The 19,945-nt window shown below is 39.9% G+C and overlaps 2 protein-coding genes across 2 annotated transcripts; both read right to left on the bottom strand.

The window, feature by feature from the left end:
• Positions 1 to 1,829: 1,829 nt before the first annotated feature.
• rlbp1a (retinaldehyde binding protein 1a) lies at positions 1,830 to 8,390 on the bottom strand. The gene is made up of 8 exons (XM_040045670.1): positions 8,319 to 8,390; positions 7,585 to 7,625; positions 7,025 to 7,153; positions 6,726 to 6,930; positions 5,348 to 5,526; positions 5,106 to 5,264; positions 2,983 to 3,093; positions 1,830 to 2,891 (listed from the first exon to the last, which is right to left on the bottom strand). Exons 2-8 carry the CDS (start codon positions 7,591 to 7,593, stop codon positions 2,745 to 2,747), a joined length of 939 nt encoding a protein of 312 aa, XP_039901604.1. The 5' UTR covers positions 7,594 to 7,625; positions 8,319 to 8,390; the 3' UTR covers positions 1,830 to 2,744.
• Positions 8,391 to 12,184: 3,794 nt separating this feature from the next.
• Positions 12,185 to 18,378, bottom strand: slc39a1 (solute carrier family 39 member 1). The gene is made up of 4 exons (XM_040045671.1): positions 18,119 to 18,378; positions 16,631 to 16,761; positions 15,914 to 16,216; positions 12,185 to 14,312 (listed from the first exon to the last, which is right to left on the bottom strand). The coding sequence occupies exons 1-4, from the start codon at positions 18,231 to 18,233 to the stop codon at positions 13,959 to 13,961; spliced, it is 903 nt and encodes a 300-aa protein (XP_039901605.1). The 5' UTR covers positions 18,234 to 18,378; the 3' UTR covers positions 12,185 to 13,958.
• Positions 18,379 to 19,945: the final 1,567 nt, after the last annotated feature.

The following is a 19,945-nucleotide window of genomic DNA, read 5'->3' as shown; positions in this document are numbered from 1 at the left end:
GTACGCAAGACTCTGTTAGTCTCATAAGAAATGACTTGGGCCCACTATCAGCTAATGTACACCCCCATGTAAAAAAGCTTGGTTTCATTTTCAATTCTACCCTCAAGCTGGACAAACAAATAAATTCAGTTGTTCGTGGCAGTTTTTTCCAACTCGGGAGCATTTCCAAACTCAAAAATATCTTTCATCTGAAGGTCTGGAAATCATTATCCATGCCTTCATATCATCACGTCTTGACTACTGTAACTCTCTCGATTTACACGTCTGTCACTCAAGCCTGTTCCGCCTGCAACCAAAATGCAGCAGTACCAGAAAGAGAGTATTACTCCAATACTCGCATCTTTACATTGGCTGCGAGTTAAATATGGAGTTGACTCATGGATTTATTATTTGTTTTTAAAGCCCTCCATGGCTTGGCTCCAGATACAATGTCCTTAGCCTGCACCTACCCACTCAAACTCTGCGTTCCTCCAGTCAGATGCTTTTATTGGTTCCACGCTCCCAGTTATAGTCTAGAGGTGACAGGGCTTTCTCCATTGCCATTTCAAGACTCTGGAACAGTCTTCCCTCTTTCATAAACTCCTCTTCCTCTTTGGAAGTCATCAAATCAAATTTGAAGACCTACCGATTTCCAGGCTTTCGCATCTCTTTGACACCACTTTTATTCTGCTTTAGCTATTCTGGTCTTTTATCTCATTGGATGATGTATGCATGTATATATGTATACACCTATTTTATGTACACGTATGTGTGCTTGTGTGTGAATGTGTACACTTTCGTATATGTATCTGCATATGTGCATGTACATCTATATTTCTACAAACAGGTGTATATAAGAGTCTGCTTTGTGTGTCTATATATACGGATGTCTGACAGTGTTTTTACAATGTTTCTTATCTATTTTAATTCTTTTTTATTTGATTTTATTATCTCTCTGTTCAGCACTTTGGCCGACACTTGATGTCTTTTAAATGTGCTATATAAATAAACTTGACTTGACTTGATAGCTGGACTGGCCATCCAGCTACGCTGCACAGCTGCCTCTTCTTCTCTCACTCTCTCCCCCCTCCCTCTCCTGCTGCTACTTCAATCACGAAACTGATCAATGACTTTTCTGTCGCAAGTCCCGTCTCTCTTGTTTGTTTATCGCCCACTTTGCACCAGAAAGAGGAAAACAGCATGTTTAAGCTGTTGTTAGAATTTATTTAATATCGCTTTCTAGTATCAGGTGATGTTTGCTGGAGCCACAGACATATAAGCTGCTCATAATGATGTCGGTTTGGATATCTGGTGAGAGGGAAACATGAAGATGAAACCAGGAGATGTCCTTACTGAAACATCAGAGCTGAACAGGTGATGGAAAAACAGATTTACCTTTTAGGTGACATGAATGAGTTAAAGAGAAGTTATGAACTGTTTCTGAGAGACAAATAACACCAGGATAATTTTTTACATAGCTGACATCTGTGCAGGGGCGGGTCTAGCAAAGTTTTGCCAGGGGGCCAGGTAGGGCATTAACAGGGAAAGGGGGGCACAAACAAAGAAATACTTTTCTTTCTTATTCTCATTTAAAATGTCTAGCTTTTGATAAATAATTATCTGAATCTTACAACCAAAGTTTTAATCTGATGTAAAATGTAATCATACATATATACCAACATAACAGTGTACATCACCATCACAACAGTGTTTCTTTTCATTCAAAGGCTTTATGGCTTTTCCTATAATTCCTGGTGGGCCGGTCTGTAGTCGAAATGCCCGGGCCGATTTTTTGTCCCAGTCCAGCCCTGGGCAGAGCATTAAACAAACAAAAAACAATACAACAAACGTGTGGGAAATCTGTTTATGGTTCATGTGTCTGAAAGAAAAAAGATATCAGCCACTACATCAGAATAACAGATTTTAAAATCACCAAATATAAGGACTGGATATCGGCCTTAAAAAAAAATCGCACATCATTCAGTCTGTAATTTAAAACTCCATTATTTTAAATATACTCATTAATTAACCCTGGTATAACCATTTAACCCTAGAGTGGGTTTAGCTGGTTAAAATATAGAACAAATGATAAAAATGGTCATTAATTTAAAAAAAAGATGCACAAAAAAGATTTTATTTGACATTTTTCAATCCAGTGCAACCTCCTGAATGCATCTTCTTGGTACATCACGCCTCACATGATATGTTGAAACAAGGCCACTGAGGCAAGCAACTGTTCCTATTTAAGGCACTGCATCAGGAGGCCCTTTATTCTAAAACTTGCCTTATTAGTTTTCCCTCTGGATATCAGTCTCAAATTCACCCCTCAAGACTTTGCTATGTTGAAATCTGTATCACGGGGTCGTAAGCAAAAGGTTGTTCTGTGTACAGCAGATTGATCTATGAGGCAAAGCACACCAAACACAAATCAGTCTGGTCTTGACCAGCTCTGTCATTCTTCCTCCACTTATACATGTCATACATGAGAGGATTGTCAGTACATGTCAATGTAAAGTAACAAGTGATTACTATCAGTTATTCTCTCCTTCATATATCTAAACAACATCCTTTACCTTTTCCATTTATATAACACAAAACATCCCCTGCTTCTAACCCTACATACGTCTATGTACTGCCTGAATTTTTTTTTTATAAAAAAAGTAAAAATCTAGCCTTAATACAGACCACATATCTGATCTGATCACACAAAAAGCACTTCAGGTAAAAGGCTCTACTCTTGGGTTTGAAATGGGAGGATTGTTTCTTCAGAGAGCGGTGTCTTCAGAGCCAAAAAGCTTTGTGGCGATGGGCTGGTAGTCTGCCACAGGTGCTTTTCCACCGAAGTCTGAAGGCAGGATGTCTGCATCGAATTCTTTGAGGTAGTTGTCCAATTCATCACCATGAACAAAGACCTGAGGGAAGGTAGAATCAGCATTTAAAGATGTAGCTTAGATTTAAAACCAAAAAAATATAGCTGCTATCAGCTGTGTCCCTTATCTTTACCCTCTCCAGCAGCTTGCTCTTCATGAAGGGTTTAACCACGTTGTAGGTAGTGGTGAAGTACCAAGGCTGGTGAATAACGTGAACTGCCTTGAAACGGGCTGGGAACGAGTCCTGCAGAAAAACACAAAAGAGCCAAAAACTAGTTTGAGGCTCCACATCAGCTTTCATTCTGAGTCTGTTTGGGCCTGCAGTAGGGGTGGGCGATATAAACGGTATACAGTAGAAACGATATGAATTTGGTCAATGGTAGAGATTTTGACTAGACGCTCTACCATGATAGCGCATGTTGACGGAGTCATCAAGCTGCGCCTGTTTTGGTTGAAAGCATTGCAGCGGCTGCAAGCAATATCATCTGCAAATTATGCCGGGCGACAGTAATAAGCCAAAAACTACACTTCCTCCACTTCCGTACCATTGATTTATTAATGCTGAATTCTCTTGCAGCTGCTCTATTCCCATCTGATTATTTCAGTTGTTCTCCTGACTGAAGTTTGGTCCGTTTACAGCATCCTGCCATGCGATTGCATTTGTCCCTAGTCATCGGGAACCCTCGCGTTAACTTTTATTGAGTGGAAAAAAGTTAGCATTCATCCTCCAGCTTCACTGTGTTTATGCTAACATAGCTGTGTTGCTAGCGATCACATAACACGTCATTATATACCAGCTAGCCCAACTTCAGCAACCCTAAAAAACGTCACTGCTGTTTAGTTTTCTGTCTTCATTTATGTTGGACGTGATAGCAGAGCTGTACGTTTTAAGTCTTTCAGAAATCTCTCAGTCAAAACATGCTATATCATGTTTAGGTGGAAACTAGCGAGCTGACTTCCTGCTAATGTCTAACTCTGTTAAATTTAATAAATTCTGTTTTCATGGATGCCTGGATGTTAAACTTAATTGTTACACCTGGTAAAGCAGCAACACTGATCATTTTATTAAAGATGAAAGAATTTAGACGGTTTTTTAACTCAGTGATGCCGCTGTGTTCCTTTGACTTTGGGACCTGAAGCAGACAGCGTTTTGGACCCAGATTATTCTGGGGATTATTCCGGATTATAAGGCACACTGTCAATTTTTGAGAAAATTAAAGGATTTTAAATGTGCCTTATAGTGCGGAAAATACGGTATACAGAAGAAGAGAATATATCGCGATATATATCGTTACGGCACATGCTTCAAATTAATAATAATAATAATGATAATAACTTTATTTATAAAGCGCTTTCAAACAAAGTGCTGTACAGCTATTTGAAACTAAAAAGATGAATAACTAAAAGCAATAAATAGCAGTACAAGTAAAAACACAATACAAGTTAAAAATAGCAAGAATTTAAAAACTAAAAGACATAGAATTAAGACATGTAAGATAGGGTGAACAAATGTGTCTTCAACTTAGTTTTAAAAACCTCCACAGAGCATGCCTGCCTAATATCTTGAGGAAGGTTGTTCCACAAGAATGGGGCACGAAAATAAAAAGCACGCTGTCCAACTGTCTTTTTTCTGGCTCTAGGAACCTTAAGAAGGCCTGAGATCGTAGAGCACGGGATCGAACATAAAGGTGTAAAAGGTCGGAGAGGTATGAAGGTGCCAATCCATTTAAAGCCTTGTAGGTGGGCAGCAGGATCTTAAAATCTGCTCGAACCTGACAAGGTAGCCAGTGAAGAGCTCTCAGTACAGGGGTAATGTGCTCAAATTTCCCAGTTCTTGTTAAAATACGAGCAGCTGCATTTTGCACCATCTGTAGACCTCTGAAACTTTTCTTTGGAAGCCCAGAAAGAAGAGCGTTACAATAATCAATACGTGAAGACACAAATGCATGGACAAGAACCTCTGCTGTAAAAAACTTGGGCATGTGGTTCAACATGGTGCTCTCCTTCGAGTCTCATGTAAACTCTGTCTTATCAGTATTTAGGAGCAAGAAATTATCCGATAACGAGCCCCTAATTGCAGATACACAAGATTCTAGTTTAGAGACTTCAGCACAATTTCCAATGGTTAGAGGAACATAAAGCTGCAGGTCATCAGCGTAACAATGAAAAGCTACATTAAAAGAACGTAAAAGAACACCAAGAGGCAGTGATGTTATACTGTGATATGGATTTTAGGCCATTTCGCTCATCCCTAACCTGCAGCATGTCCACCATCTTCTTGAGCTCAGCTGGCTTGATTCCTGAGGCATGCTGCATTGTGAAGCCTTTGAAGTTCTCAATCAGCACAAATCCATTGATCTGGGTCTCGTCATTCTCGAGCAGCTTCTCTAGGATCACGCAGTATGCCCTCAACACCTATTACACGCAAAAGGACATATATTTCACAGAGTACACTTGGATGACTGAGCTGCAGCTGTGCAGGGCTGCTTTTCGGGTACCTCATCGAAGGTGATCTCCTCCAGGTCCCAGTTGTCGATGTTAAAGAGCAGGACCACGCGGCCATACTTGTCTCTGCTGGGCAGAACCACTGGGTATCCCGCTTCGACTGTGCTGCGGACTGCCTCGGGGGTCAGGTTCTCAAAAAGCTCAGGATACTCCTTCCTGAAGCGTACGTAACCTGGAGAACCACAACCAACAGATCAGCTGCATTCTCATTAGTTATTATTAATCCCCATCTCTCTTTCACGGCACGTCTTTCCCGTTTTACTCCCATCACCACCAGTCGGTCGTGGTAGATGGCTGCTCGTCCCTGTGCCTGGTTCTGGCGGAGGTTTTATCCTGTTAAAAGGGAGATTTTCTTTCCCACTGTCACCAAGTGCTTGCTCAAAGGGGATTATTGGATTGTTGGGTTTGTAGGGTCTTTACCTTACAATATAAAGTGCCTTGAGGTGACTGTTGTTGTGATTTGGTGCTATGTAAATAAAACTGAATTGAATTGAATTCTCTCACTGGATACTAATAACTCACAACCCCACAGTGTACACAGCACTGCATATTTCTGATGCACCCACACAATGATAGTCCTGTGTCAGTGGGGCTCCAGTCCATCTACAAGCAAGGCACCAATTAACCCACAGTAAATGTGTTTATGAGAGAGAGAGACAGAGAGGGAAAGACAGTCCATCTGGATGTGCATGGATTCCAGTCTCACACGGAACAACTTTTCTATATTGATGAATGTGCAGGTGTGTATTTTTGTTTTTGTGGGGATGGAGTATTCCAACAACAGCAGCACCAAGATTCAGAAATTCTGGTTCCAGAATTATGCCGATGCTTGAGTTAAGGTTACTAGGTTTAAGATCAGCTCAAAGTTTAATGGCATATTACATTATTATATTATTGGAATAATAAATGGGCATCATGTTGACCCAATCTGGTTAGGAAACAGCATTCTGATCATTCGGAGGATTGAAAAAAAGATTAAGAGGTTTTTGTGTGTGCAGGGCAAGTCATAAGGTGTCCTCACTATTGTCGAATTGCTCTTTTTAATCTTAACCCGCTCCCAGAGCAGCAGAAGTTCCCAGCAGAACGCGGCGGACTCACAAGTGAAGCAAACCTGCCGTCCCATTTGGACACACAAAGAACAGCTTTGTCAGCTCACTCAGAAGAATCTCAAAGCTCCCAATTAATGAACACATGCCCCCCTGCCTCAGCGATGGCCTTCATGCATACGAGGAGCACAAAAGAGGCCTCACCATCAATTACTGAAGCGCTTGGGTGCCAAAATGATGCAAGCAAAAACTCTCTTTTTTTGTCTCTCTACTCAATGAAATAAAGTACTTCTCATAAAGTTGTATTTAGTAGGTTAGAAATCACCTTTCATGAGCTCGTGGGCCCTGTCGACATCAAACTTGCGAGCTCTGAGGAAGCGCAGGAACAAAGAGTCGGGTTTGTCCCCAAAGCGCTCCAGGATCAGCTTGGCCAGGCCGTCTCCATCGGCTGCCCTCTCTTTCATCAAGGCCCGCAGGTCCTTCAGTGATGATGCCCGTCTCTCATCTGTCTCATTCAGCTCATCCTTCGCCTGGAAGGGTAACATCAGCACGAACCCTGAGCCATCCAAGGACCATATATATGACTTGTGTATTTGCTGCCATTAAAAACTATGCTTACTTTACCTTTTGCACAGTGTGTCCAGGCAGTTTGTGGCACAGCCCAAACACAGGCCCATGATCCTTCACTGTCAAATGCTCCAGCTTTGACCTCATTGCTTGCTCCTCCTCTGACACCATGCGAAAAGTACCAGTCTGCATGACAAAAAATCCACGTTAAAATCCTCCTTTATTGTTTGTGTTTTACCTCATCGTTTCAGGCTTCAGTAGTTTTCAAATAAAAATAAAAGTATGCATTAATTGTGCAAAAAATGGGTCCAAGGACCTCCGGACTCCATACGATGCATGCCAGCGAACGTCTGGTTAATCTGCTTCACATGATCGCAGAAAGGACTTCTAAAGCCATTTCTTAAAAACAGCTTAAGGACCCATCCCAGAGCCAGCATTTACTGGCACAATAACAATACTAAGCAGCATCATGTGCTGACAGTTAGACCTCAAAGCCCTCTAATGCTTTTAGCCCACACTGAACCACTGAACTGAGGCCAGAAACTGACCTAACTGCCGTAAACAGAGATAAAGTGACACTGGAGCACTCTGGACTGTTGCAGAGAAATTGAACTTACAGTAGCCATGGTTGCAGCGTCTCACAGCAGCGACGCTAAAACTGTGGAGCAAGAAGATTTGGCACAAACAGAAATGTGACCACTATTACACCAAAAAGAAACAACGCAGACGCTCTTTCAATTAATGATGTATGACATAATCTGAGAACTACACAAATACAACATCACCAGGAGGAAGCAATAGCATTCAAAATGAAGAGGTGGGTCTTTAATACATTGTATTGCTCATTAAGCAGCTTGACTGAAAGCATTTTTTTAATTGAAAAGTTAATATATATATATATATATATATATATATATATATATATATATATATATATATATATATATATATAAACAATTTGCTTAAATAGTTTCAATTCTGTATAAAGCCAAATAATTGTTATAATTGAGTTAAAGCTCTTTAACCAAGAATCATGACACAGGTGCTGAAGTTTCTCTTCAGTGAGTGTTTTAGGCTCTTTAGAGAGCAAAATTCAAACCTGATTGCAGTGCAGCAAACAACAGAAGAAACTTAGCACAAATGCATAAATCCTTCATTTAAACTATGAAAGACGTATTAATCAAAGTAAAAAACAAGGTTTCTGTCAATTGACATCAAAGCAAAAATATTTTGTTTTTAATGTGATTTTTAGTTACTACACAAAATATGATACATATATCCTCAAAGTGCTCATATGTTATTTGTCTGTGTTTATCTGTCTATCGACTGATTTAGAGCTGAGCAGCCTTACCTCGAGCAGACAGGATCAGAGACCCACAGCGAGTGGCAGAGGAGACAGCAGGGACAGAGAGGACCACGAGGGGAGGAGTTACTGGAAGAAAAAACACTCAAAGTAGGATTAAAATGACACAGTGGATTACGACAGGTGGCTAATCTAGATGATGCAAACTGCAATGCAAAGCGTGAGCTGGGATGGAGTCCCATGGTGCCAAAATGAAACATGCAAGACAAAGAATAGAATTTGTTTTAAATGAAATTAAAAAGTGAAATTTTATTTTTTATTTTTTATTTTAATTGTATGAAAAAAGATTTATTGAACAGGTATATGACTCAGCTTCTTTTCTTTTTTTGCTCTTGATGTACATAGAAATATACAAAAGAGCCATCCATCCGTTTTCTTCTGCTGATCTAAATCAGCGCTGTGGGGGGGCTGGAGCCTGGTCTGGCTTTAGGAATCAAGCTTAGGAACTTCTTGCTGTGAGGTGACCACTGCGCTGCCCTCAAAATCAGAATAAAAGAAACCCTTTCATTGAGAAAACACATGAATTAAACAAAGTGGTGTGTTTTTTGTTTTGCACCTTATGACCACCGTACCCTGGACCAAACCTTCCACAACAGTTCTTATTAGCACTTATTTCCACATTCTCATGAAATATGCATTTCACTATCACTGATGTAGGAGAAATCCCACCTTTCATGTCACATGTGCTGGGTTAACAGCACATGTGACATGAAAGGAGGAAATGTCATATGAGCGAGAGGACCATTAGCTATTCCTTTATGCACATTCTTTGAAATCCTCCTCAGATCACTTGTTCACTTGTTTTGGGTCCCACATTATGGATTACTTATCCATGACTGCACAATATCAGACAAACTGGCCTCTCTTTTAGTTCCTCTCACTAATTGCAGGAAGTGAGAATCCATGTTTTGCTTTATTTCTTTTAGAGTTTCTTTTATTGGTTGTTCAGTCTAGCTGACCGTGAGTGACCTTAATACCACTAAGCATTTGTAGTTGCTGTGACATATGTTTGATATGAAATTTGTTATGTTCCCTTTATTATGATTTGTGAGTTCATGAGCACCCCCTAATATTTTATCATCTAACTGCCATTGCCTGGTCAAAACATTCTGGAGATTCGTGTCAGTTTTTTGTGTACTTATGAAATGCCAGTGCAGTAACTCATTAAAATAGATGTTGAATTGGTTAAAAATGTAATTAGTCTAACTAGGTGATTTGTTAATTGATCATAAGTGTAAGCAGGAGAGAATGCAGACTTTACACGTATATGTATGCGTGTTTTTGTGTATTAACGTAGATGTGTATCTGTTTTAAGGTTGTTCGTTTTTTCTTTAGTTTAAGCTTTTTAATACTGTCAGCCATTAGTTTCTCTTCCCTTTTTTTGTCTTTAAGACAGATGACATAAAACTATGGAACAGAATGTAACGAATCCTGGTGGAGAGGCTGAGTACGGACAAGGAGGGAACTACTTGAATTCAGCTCTGTTGAATTTTGTTGAAGATCAAGATCAGTTTCCTTAAAAGTGAGCTTTCTCAGTCAAAGGTCAAAGGTTCTTATGACACTCAAGGCAAACATAGCTGGCGTAATGTTAGCTTATAACCTGTGCTTGTTGGGGTTTTTTCAGCTGGCTTGTTGTCAGCTTTTCAGAGTGGAGACGGTCGCACTTCTATGCTGTTGACAATAACAAAATTGAGACAATATCAATTTGACATGCTTTTTATGTATGTGAGCAGAAACATGCTAGTTTCTGCTCACATACATAAAATGTAATTAGTCAGAACCAAGATGTCCAGCTCGGCCACTGTATTCAAGATGGCGGGCAACATAGCGGTTTCCAATAACTGGCCTGCTCTTATGCATTTTTAATGGATTATTACCAAGTTTATGTGAACGCATCAGTTCGTTGGAAGACGTAAATACACACAAATCGATCTATATTTTTTAGTAAAACATTCATTTTTTTTAATCACATAAGGTTGAAACAATGATCGACTGTATCTATAATGGCTGGATGAGTCATATGACATTTATCACCTAAATCTTTTTCCTTTTTTTTTTTAATGGCAACAATCTTTGAAATGTGGTGTGCATTCAAAAAAACCTTTTCTGTGCAATTATAAAAAAACAAATCATGTTTTTTTATGTGGTTTGTGACATTGTGCTTCCTAAGACCAAGTTGTGCCATCGCAGCATGAAAAAGGAGAGCATTTTAGGTACTTAGGATGTAATCTGCATGTCGGCGAGACAAAATGGGAGTATTCAATGGCATTACTGTAAGGAGGTTAATGAGGTATGGGTAAACTGTCCACCCCACACTAAAGCTTGATGCTCTGCCGGGTCTCCTTCCTCCACACACTGAGGCCTCTGTGATCTAGAACTGGCAGGCTTACTGTGTCATTGTTCGTCTATCAGAGGCTCTCATTAGTGATTTTCTTTCTGCTTTTTTGAATAAGCTCTTATTGCCTTACAGAGGCAGTCAGGGGTTAACCACTCCTCCATGTATCACATCGGATGTGGCTATGTTTTTCTTTTTGTTCTTGTCTCTGGGTTAGAGTAAAGCTCAAAGATGCGAAAGAATTCCTGTCAGTTATGTCACCCTGCAAGCCAACAAGCAGGACTCTGTGACCACAAATCTAATAAAGAAGAATTTCGAGCTGTTTTACTGTTTCAGTGCACTCTGATCACCTCTGAAGTACGAAGTATACTGTGCAGTGACAGTGCACCACACGACACTGCAAGTAGTAGAGCACTGCCAACATTTGGGGGCACAAAGGGGACTTACACTATACTAAGTGGATGCTTTTAACATTGTGGACAACAGAAGTAAAATGTATTCAGTGTATGGGAATTATTAGGGCAAAATCTACAGTGTATTAAAGATTTCAGGGAATGAAGATGATGTACTACAAATTAAATGCTAAAAGTAAAATTATTTATTCAAGATCTTCAGTCAGCCAGCATACAACTTCGATATCACTGTTTTTATTATTTAGACCGTGCCCTTGATCCAACACAGCTGATTCAAATGGCTAAATGATCTCCACGTTTTGTAGTTCTCCAGAGGCCTGGTGCTAACTAAGCATTTGATTCAGGTGTGTTGACTCAGGGTGAGATCTGAAACGAGCAGGACACCGGCCCTCACGGCCTGGAGTTCCCCACCCCGATTTAGACCCTGGTTGTTCCACACTAAATTACTACTTAAAAAGAAAATTAAGTGAGATGACCAGCGTGTTTTCAAATGTTAAAATACCTTCTTGAAATGTCGCCTTCATGTGCCTACACGTAATCACTAAATGGTATTCCTAAAAACTTACATTTAAGTCTCTTATTTCTGTCTGTTTGGTATGCTGTCCATTTTGGATGAGGCTATAAGACAGAGGATCAACACTCCCACCAAGTGGCTCCAGTAATCTGCTGCCAAATGCAACCAAACCCCCAAACACACCACACAAAATTTTAAAAACCCAATTTGTTAAGTTAAATATTCACATTGGACTTGTTTTTCTTTCACCTGCTCCCTTTAGAGGTCACCACAGGACATCATTTGCCCGTAGCCTTACCACACCCCTGCAATCATGAACCCTCTCTGTGATCTTCCTCTTTTAAAAATTCTTCCTCTTTTCACATCCCACTCATAAATGAAGGAATCTCTGTATGTGTGTTAGTTCCATTACTTTAAATATCTTATTTATTTTGCAGTTTTTGGTTTGAAGTCAGGGAATGATGACATTTGGGGTTCATGCGTGAGATCGCGTGAGAGTGAAAGTAGACGATGAGACGACGAGACAACGAGAAAGCTCCGTTGTAAACAACAACAACAACAACAACAACAAAGAAAGAACCAGCACTTGCACTCATTTTTTAAAGTTCCTTTTTACTTTGAAAAGGTTAACAAAAAGCAGTCGTGTTTCTCATGAGAAGAATGACCATAAGGCACAAAATATACATGTAGTTTGCTTATAAAAAGACAGTCAAGGTTTTCAAATGATTTTTATATGTTAGAGTGAAAACTGGGTGATGTTGTGCTAAAGAAAAGGAGTGGCTTTTATTTCTTTGGCTAACCAAAGGTGACATTAAAAAATAAAAATAAAAAAGGCGAGGCATGTGACATGTCATGTCATTATAACACTTTTTTTGATGACAGTGTCCTTTTCATGCCAATCAAATTTATACTTCCTGCTTTTGGCACGTATGTGGAGTCAGAAGATTACACAAGAGATACTTCACTGCTTAAATATAACAGTCAGTACTTGGAGTGTAAGCAGGCTGAAATATGGTACTTTATACTAGACCTGCAACCCTTTTTAAAATAGTAGTGATGCATCATCTTTTCAGTAATAAGAAGTAAAATAAGAGTATTAAGAACAATATGTAAGAACTTACTAAAATCACTGGAAAAACAACATTTAGTAAACAAGACCGGGTCAGTGAAAAACCAGTTTACAAACCCCAAATACCCAACTGAGCCAACTGTAAAGAACAACATGCATGAAACAAAAGTAAAGAAACAATCAGTGCATTTCGGAAAGAAGTAACTGTCAAACTTCTCCGCTGACCTTGCGATTTATAAATATTAAAGCTCTGGAGGCACCAGGCATAGTGATTGAATGAATTAAAAGAGGTCATATTTATAGACTGCCCCTTTGTTGCAGTGGTGATGTGCATATCCTGAAAGTTCAGAGGCAACGTTCAGCATGCATTTCAAAATAACATCAGCGATGAATTCAACAAATGCAGCACTGCAGTCAGTAGTTCATCTTTATGGAGGACCAAAACTGCCCGAATCAAAAACAGATATACAAATAAATGATATATAAACAAATGTATATCATTTATAAAATGCGACAGAAACACAATCCAGTCACAGGTTTGGACAAACTTTTGACTGGTTTAATTTAATTTGCATCTGTATTTATTTACCTTTGTATTAATAATCTTTTTTTAAATTTAATTTTTACCAGTGATATTTCCGTTTTATTATAAACTAATCATTCATTTTTTAAATATTCATATTTATTTATTGTTATGTTTTATTTTCCCTCTTACACAACAACCCCCAGTACCAATTCTCCCTTGAAAATCCATGTTTAAGCATAAATGCACAAAACACTTAAAAATATGTAATAAATAAATGGCAACACATGATTTAGTTGGGCGGTGGGTCAAATAAAACACAAATATGAAACCATATGGAAGCACTCTTGAAAAAGTACATTAAAATAAAATAAAAAAAAAGGTGAATTACCACAAAGTTAAATACAGATGCAAATTAGAACGGAAATATTAGGATGTGTCACATTTTAGAAACAAGTTAGCCTACAATTATTTTTAATACTATTTGATGTATTTTATAGCATTTGTTGACATTGATTCTTCATGTCTTGGTCCTCTGTATTTCAATATGCAATACTGTAAAAGTTAAAACGTAAAGCAATAAAATGCCAAATGTTGTCACGTTCCTTTGAAATGAACGACTCCAGGAGTAGGTGTAACCCTGTGGCAGCAAAGCTATGTCTTCCTTCAAGTTTGTCTCTGTGTACCAAAGTGAAGTGAATCTGTGGGAGCTGTACAACAGATGCAAGGGATATCCTGACGGCAATGTCAGCCGAAAGTGACGAAATGTCAGTTTCAACCCAAAAATGTCAAACCTGCCATGATGGTGAAGCCGAACAGGATGAACATCACCTTAAGGAGCTGATTCCCGGGGGAATTCAGCTCATGCGGGAGAATCTCCAGGAAAGTGATGTAAACAAACGTGCCTGCAGCGAGCCCCTCCAGCACGGCCTGGATCAGAGGTCCGGCTGTCAGCTGAGCCTCCATCACACCGATGCCGATGGCGATGCCTAAAGGAGACATCAAGGCAAACACTACGATGTAAGCGGCAACCCACAGTGGGTGAACTGTGCTCTGGACCAGCTTCACAGACAGGCTGAACACGATGATGCTCTTATGAACAAGAATAGCGATGCAGATCTCCAGTACCTGGAAAAAATAAAGACATTTTGCGTATATTTAGATTTTTATAAAGCTGTAATTACAATGAAACAAACAACAGCATGTAGATGACTAGGTGTACTAAGGCTGGGGCTAAATTATAGAAGTTTAATGGTAGCAGGAATTACGTCATTATTAAAAGGAATCTATTCTGTGACATGTTTTAATTATTATGTGTTTAGTTCTAACAAATTCACCAGCTGCCAGAGAAGAAGCCGTTTTATAAAACACAAATTTATGACAGCTGCTGTAATGGGCTCCGATAAGTGTTTCAGCTATTTTACAGAGTAATATGAAATTAATTTAAGTGAGTGGTACAACAAATTATTTTTTCCTGGGAGTAATTGAGTAATGCAGTCCATTACTTTTAATAAAAGTGTTCTGTGTAGTATGTGTAATAATGACTGTGAGTCACGACTCCAACACTGATCACAGGAAAGAGGGGGAATACCTCAACAAACATGCACAAACATTTGACCCACAGCATGCAATAAATTTGTGTGAATGTAATTTGCTTTTTGCAGCTTAGCAATGGCGGTGACTCTGAAAATGGAGCCAATAACAACCCAGCGAGAATCAATGAGGAACCGAATCGATATATTCTAATCAATTCCCATCCCTAGCAATATTTGTAGAGTATTGTGCAAAAGTCTTAAGCCACCCCGGGGACTTACTGAAACGTCCAAACGTACATGCAAATACAACATATTTATATAATTGTAAGGAGCTTGAACATCAATATGTGGTATAACCAACGTTACTCTTTTGGTTGTGTGTTTTGTTGTTGTTGTTTTTTAAGCATAAAGGAGACAGCCTGCTGAGAAATGCTCTTTGGAAATCACCTTGGTGGTGAAAAAAAACGATAAAATGTCAAACTGTGTTATCTTTGGCAACAAATCACACGTTTTTAAAACAGACTGCTGGTAACAAAGTGCCTAAAGATACAATTAAAATTGGTTCTTTGATAAGTTTATGCTTGAATGATTCATATGTCAGTGTTAAGTGGCTTAACAAAAGATAAACATTGTACTGAAAATGGTCAGGTACAGGGAGTGGACCGAAAATGGGTGAAAAAGCAGCCAATGTCCAAAGAAACAGAAAAAGTGTTAGAAAGCTTGGAGAGCTATTGCTCTAGACCAGAGCAACATATAAGGAAACTGGGGTTTACTCAAGACTTTTGTACAGTACAGTTACATTTTATGTAATTAGGAGTTTCCAAATTAAGAACCGACATTTTATTGTTCTCAGTTGTAAAGTACAGCTGAACACACACATCACATTTTCATGTGAATGAAAGATGCTGACTGAAATTCTGCTAAAGCTGCTTGTGCTGTCATTCGATCAGTAGAAATAAATCCGACTCATTTTGCTGCCAAAGTTTTCTGAAGCTCTGAACTGAAACTTGCTCTGCGAACATGACTCCAACTTCACCTGAGCAGTACTTTCCCAAATAAATGCTGGGTGTGATACGTAGCAAGAGAGAGGTGCGATTACGAGCCTTTAAAAGTTTGTGTGGATTAAGAAAAAAAAAAAAAAAAAAAAAAGAGCGAGCGATCACAGTTAACGTCGGGTGATTTGGTCTGTCTTACCTTCGAGTCAGTGCTTTGCAGGCCAATAGCAAGACCCTCAAAAACTGAATGGAGTGAGAGAGACAGGAAGAGCATGAAGGAACGAAGGGAGGAGTGAGCCTGTAAGTCTACATGAACGTGGTGGCCGCTGCTCTCCAGATCACGGGCTGTGGCTAGCCCGTGGCCGTGCCCATGGTCATGCAAAAGGGGCGCCCTCTCCTCACGAGCCCCTCTCATCTCCCTGAAGCTCTGGACAATCTTCTCCAGTATGAGGACCATGAAGAAGCCGGCAGCTATGATGAACTCTGGAAGGGGAAAGGGGGTCTTTTTAAGACCAGATTCAGAGATTCAACAGTTAGCAGGGTCAATGTGGGAAAATCAAGAATTAGTGAATAGATGTTTAACACAGGAAGGAAATAGTAGACAGGATATCTACTGTAGAAGATGGAAATAGATGAAACAGAAAATATCAGCATTAACAGGAGTACCGGTAATAGTATTTTGAGCTATAACAAACACCATTTCACTCTTATGGTTTCACATGACTGTGGAGCAAATATGTTTGAATTTTAGACCACAAATACTTTGAACAGGTGACAATCTGAAAATCTGAGGTTGTTCATGCAAAAAAATAACATTAATTGGGAATACAGATCAATGCATTGTAAATATATGATATATTATCTTATATTATATTGTTTCCTTTATGAGTTCGTCTAAATCATTATTCCGAGATACCTCCACCTCCCGAGCATCCAGCACTGTGCCAATGTCTGACAGATAATCTGGAATGATGTCGAGCAGACATGCTGCCAGGAAAACCCCACCAGCAAAGCAGCTGATCAAACTGAGAACCATGCGATGAATATCTGCAAAGAGGAAGACAAAACATGCTTTATGTTTCAGCACAAACAGCAGTAAAACCTTGTCCCATAATTTTATTGGTTTATTTAGCCTTCTATAACCAGGAAACCCAATGGAGATCAAATTTCTTTCACAACAGAGGCCTGGCCAGATGGCAGTCTGTATTACTCCCCTAGCTGTACTAGCTTATATGTTGATTTCTTTTATTAGAACATAACAGATAAAAAGCCTATGGGGGTCATGCTACTGACTAGTATGCAAAATGTATTGCTGGGAATCTAATAAACTATGACCTGTCACTAAAACATACTGTTTACAAATAAAGAACACTGACAATGATGTCATCATTTTTGAACACAGGAGGGGTCGGGCTCTTGTTAAATCACTACTAGCCTTCAGCTTCATCTGATCGTTCAGTAGAACCTAAACCTAAATCTGAAAGATTAATGGTACATGTCAAACTTTAAATCACGGGATTTCCCTCCACCCTTTGAATTGTTGGAACATCATGTGACACATGTCTGTTCACGCTCATGAGCAAAGATGACTCAAAAGAGGACTCCAGCAGCAATAAGCCAGAATTGATGCTTTCACTTCCTTGTAAGAAAGCCGAACTTAACTCACCTCTATAACACAGTTTTTTTCAAATTCATATTTTCACTTTTGTGTTCTAGAAATGTGACATCAGAGTTTTAACCTTCACAGCTATCAGGTGACTGAAGCCAGAGGTCAGAGGATGGTTCACTTGATTGTACAGATGAACCCTTTAGACTGACATAAATGACTGCTGTGATATTAGAAATAATAAACCGTCAAAATGTAGACATTAAAATATCTACAGCATTATCTTGCACTCCACGTGTGAGACCCACCCTGTTTTTCAACACTTATGCTGCGCATGTTCAGTTTCCAGGACCGGGCTAAAAAAAATCAACTGCAGCACTTAAAACATTATCAGCGAGGTGATATGTGATCCACTGGAAGCTACAACGGTGAAACCATTGAGCTCCTGTAACTGGGCTTTTCTGAAGCTACACTAAACTTCGTTTACATTTCTTGCAAATTAAGGTTTCCGCCTTTATCTGTAAATGGCAGCAAATCCCAAAAGAGGCGGGAATACCTTACAGGAATGAGCCACTTCTCCTGTTTAGCTCGGCATTGGTGTCATCGAGACACAACTAACAGAGAACAAGTAATATTAATAATTTGTTCCCCCTTTCCGCCTTTTGAGCTGAGATTGGTGAGATTTCGGTGTTTGAAAATCAGATTATAGCAGTCACATATTTTATCCTCTCAAATACACATACTGCTGCTAGTAGCAGCTGCTTATGCCATTCCTTTTTCATATTAGTGTGTACCAACCTGTCCCATTTGTCTCTCTGAACCATTTGATCCGAGCGGGGATAAATCCAAAAAGAAGAGTTAGGAGCAACAACCCGATCAGAGCGCCGATTTTCACCTGGAACAGATAATCCATCGTGTAGTGTCAGTTCAGGACTGAGGTACAAATATTAGGTTAACATCGGCGCAAGACGACGACTCCAGCAAGTTCCAACTAAAGAATCTGACAGACGAACCGCCGCTGCCGCAGGGTTGTTATTTAGACAAGAGCAGGCTACGAGGAGCGTGAAGGGACAAAAGTGGCGTGGCTAAAAACAAACGAGGAAAAAAGCGAATTTTTACTCTTTACTATTTTATAGTAACAATGCTTCTCTAATAATGATTTTAATGCTGCTACCACAATCTCAACCTCTACTGCTGCCACTAACAACAACAACAACATTATTATTGTTGTTGTAGTTATTATTATTATTATTATTATTAATAATAATAATAATAACAATAATAATAATAATAATAATAATAATAATAAATCCAAGTCCTTCTTAATAATAAAACCTATGCCAAAAACTATATATACAAAATCCCACTTTAAATATCGTATAATCACTGTGGTTGAATTTTTTTTCTATTACTTTTAATAGATCAAAGCTATTTCTTGTTAAAATTTTAAACTGTGGTTGTGGTGCTAACTGCTAAACGTTAGGGAGAAACAGACCAACTGTGTGGGGTGATGGAGCACATCTTCAACCTAAACCTGAGGCTGGGGAGAGTTCCACAGCTCTGGAAAACCCTTCTGTGTTGTACCAGTGCCAAAGACTCTATGTCCGAAGGCTCTGACATCCCACCTGATGCAGACCCTGGAGCGGCTGGTCCTAGCTCAGCTTCGGCCTCTGGTGAGCTCATCACTGGACCCACTTCAGTTTGCCTACCAACCTGGCATTGGAGTGGATGATGCTGTCACTCACCTTCCACATCATTCCGTCTCTCAGCTGGAGACTGCTGGGAGCATTGTGAGAATCATGTTCTTTGATTTCTCCAGTGCCTTCAACACCATTCTTCCCACAGTTCTGAAGGAGAGCTGGAGTACACAGGAGTGGACCATCACCTCACATCATGGATACTGGGTCTACCTCACCAACCGACCACAGTACATGAGAACTCAGAGCTGTGTGTCACACAGGGTCGTCTCCAGTACAGGGGCCCCACAGGGAATGTTTTTGGCTCCATTACTCTTCACCATCTACACTGCAGACTTCTCCCACAACTCCACCCAGTGCTTCCTTCAGAAGTTCTCTGATGACTCTGCAGTATTCGGCCTCATCACTGATGGGGACGACAGGAAGTACAGAGAACTGACCCAAGACTCTGTGGACTGGTGCCAGCAGAACTACCTCCAGATCAACACTAGAAAAACCAAGGAGCTGGTGGTAGACTTCTGCAGGCACAAACATCCTCCACTGCAACCACTAAACAACATTCAAGGTATGGACATTGAGACATTGAGGCTGTGGATAGCTACAGGTACCTTGGTGTTGAACAATAGACTGGCCGGACTCAAAATTCAGATGCAGGCTGTACCTGCTGCGGAGGCTCAGGTCTTTTGGAGTGAAGGGCCCACTCCTGAAGACCTTTTATGACTCTGTGGTGGCCTCAGCCATCTTTTACAGTGTGGTCCGCTGGGGCAGCAGCATCTCTGCTGGGGACAGGAAGAGACTGAACAGGGTGATCCGGAGGGCCAGCTCTGTTCTAGGATGCTCTCTGGACCCAGTGGAGGTGCTGAGTGACAGGAGAATGGTGGCTAAGCTGTCATTTCTGTTGGACAACATCTCCCACCCCATGCAGGAG

Source organism: Simochromis diagramma, unplaced genomic scaffold (genome assembly GCF_900408965.1).
Source record: "Simochromis diagramma unplaced genomic scaffold, fSimDia1.1 OVJJ01000079.1, whole genome shotgun sequence".
Classification (NCBI taxonomy): domain Eukaryota; kingdom Metazoa; phylum Chordata; class Actinopteri; order Cichliformes; family Cichlidae; genus Simochromis; species Simochromis diagramma.
Note: the sequence above shows the minus strand (reverse complement) of the source record. Positions and strands in the feature narration are given on the sequence as shown.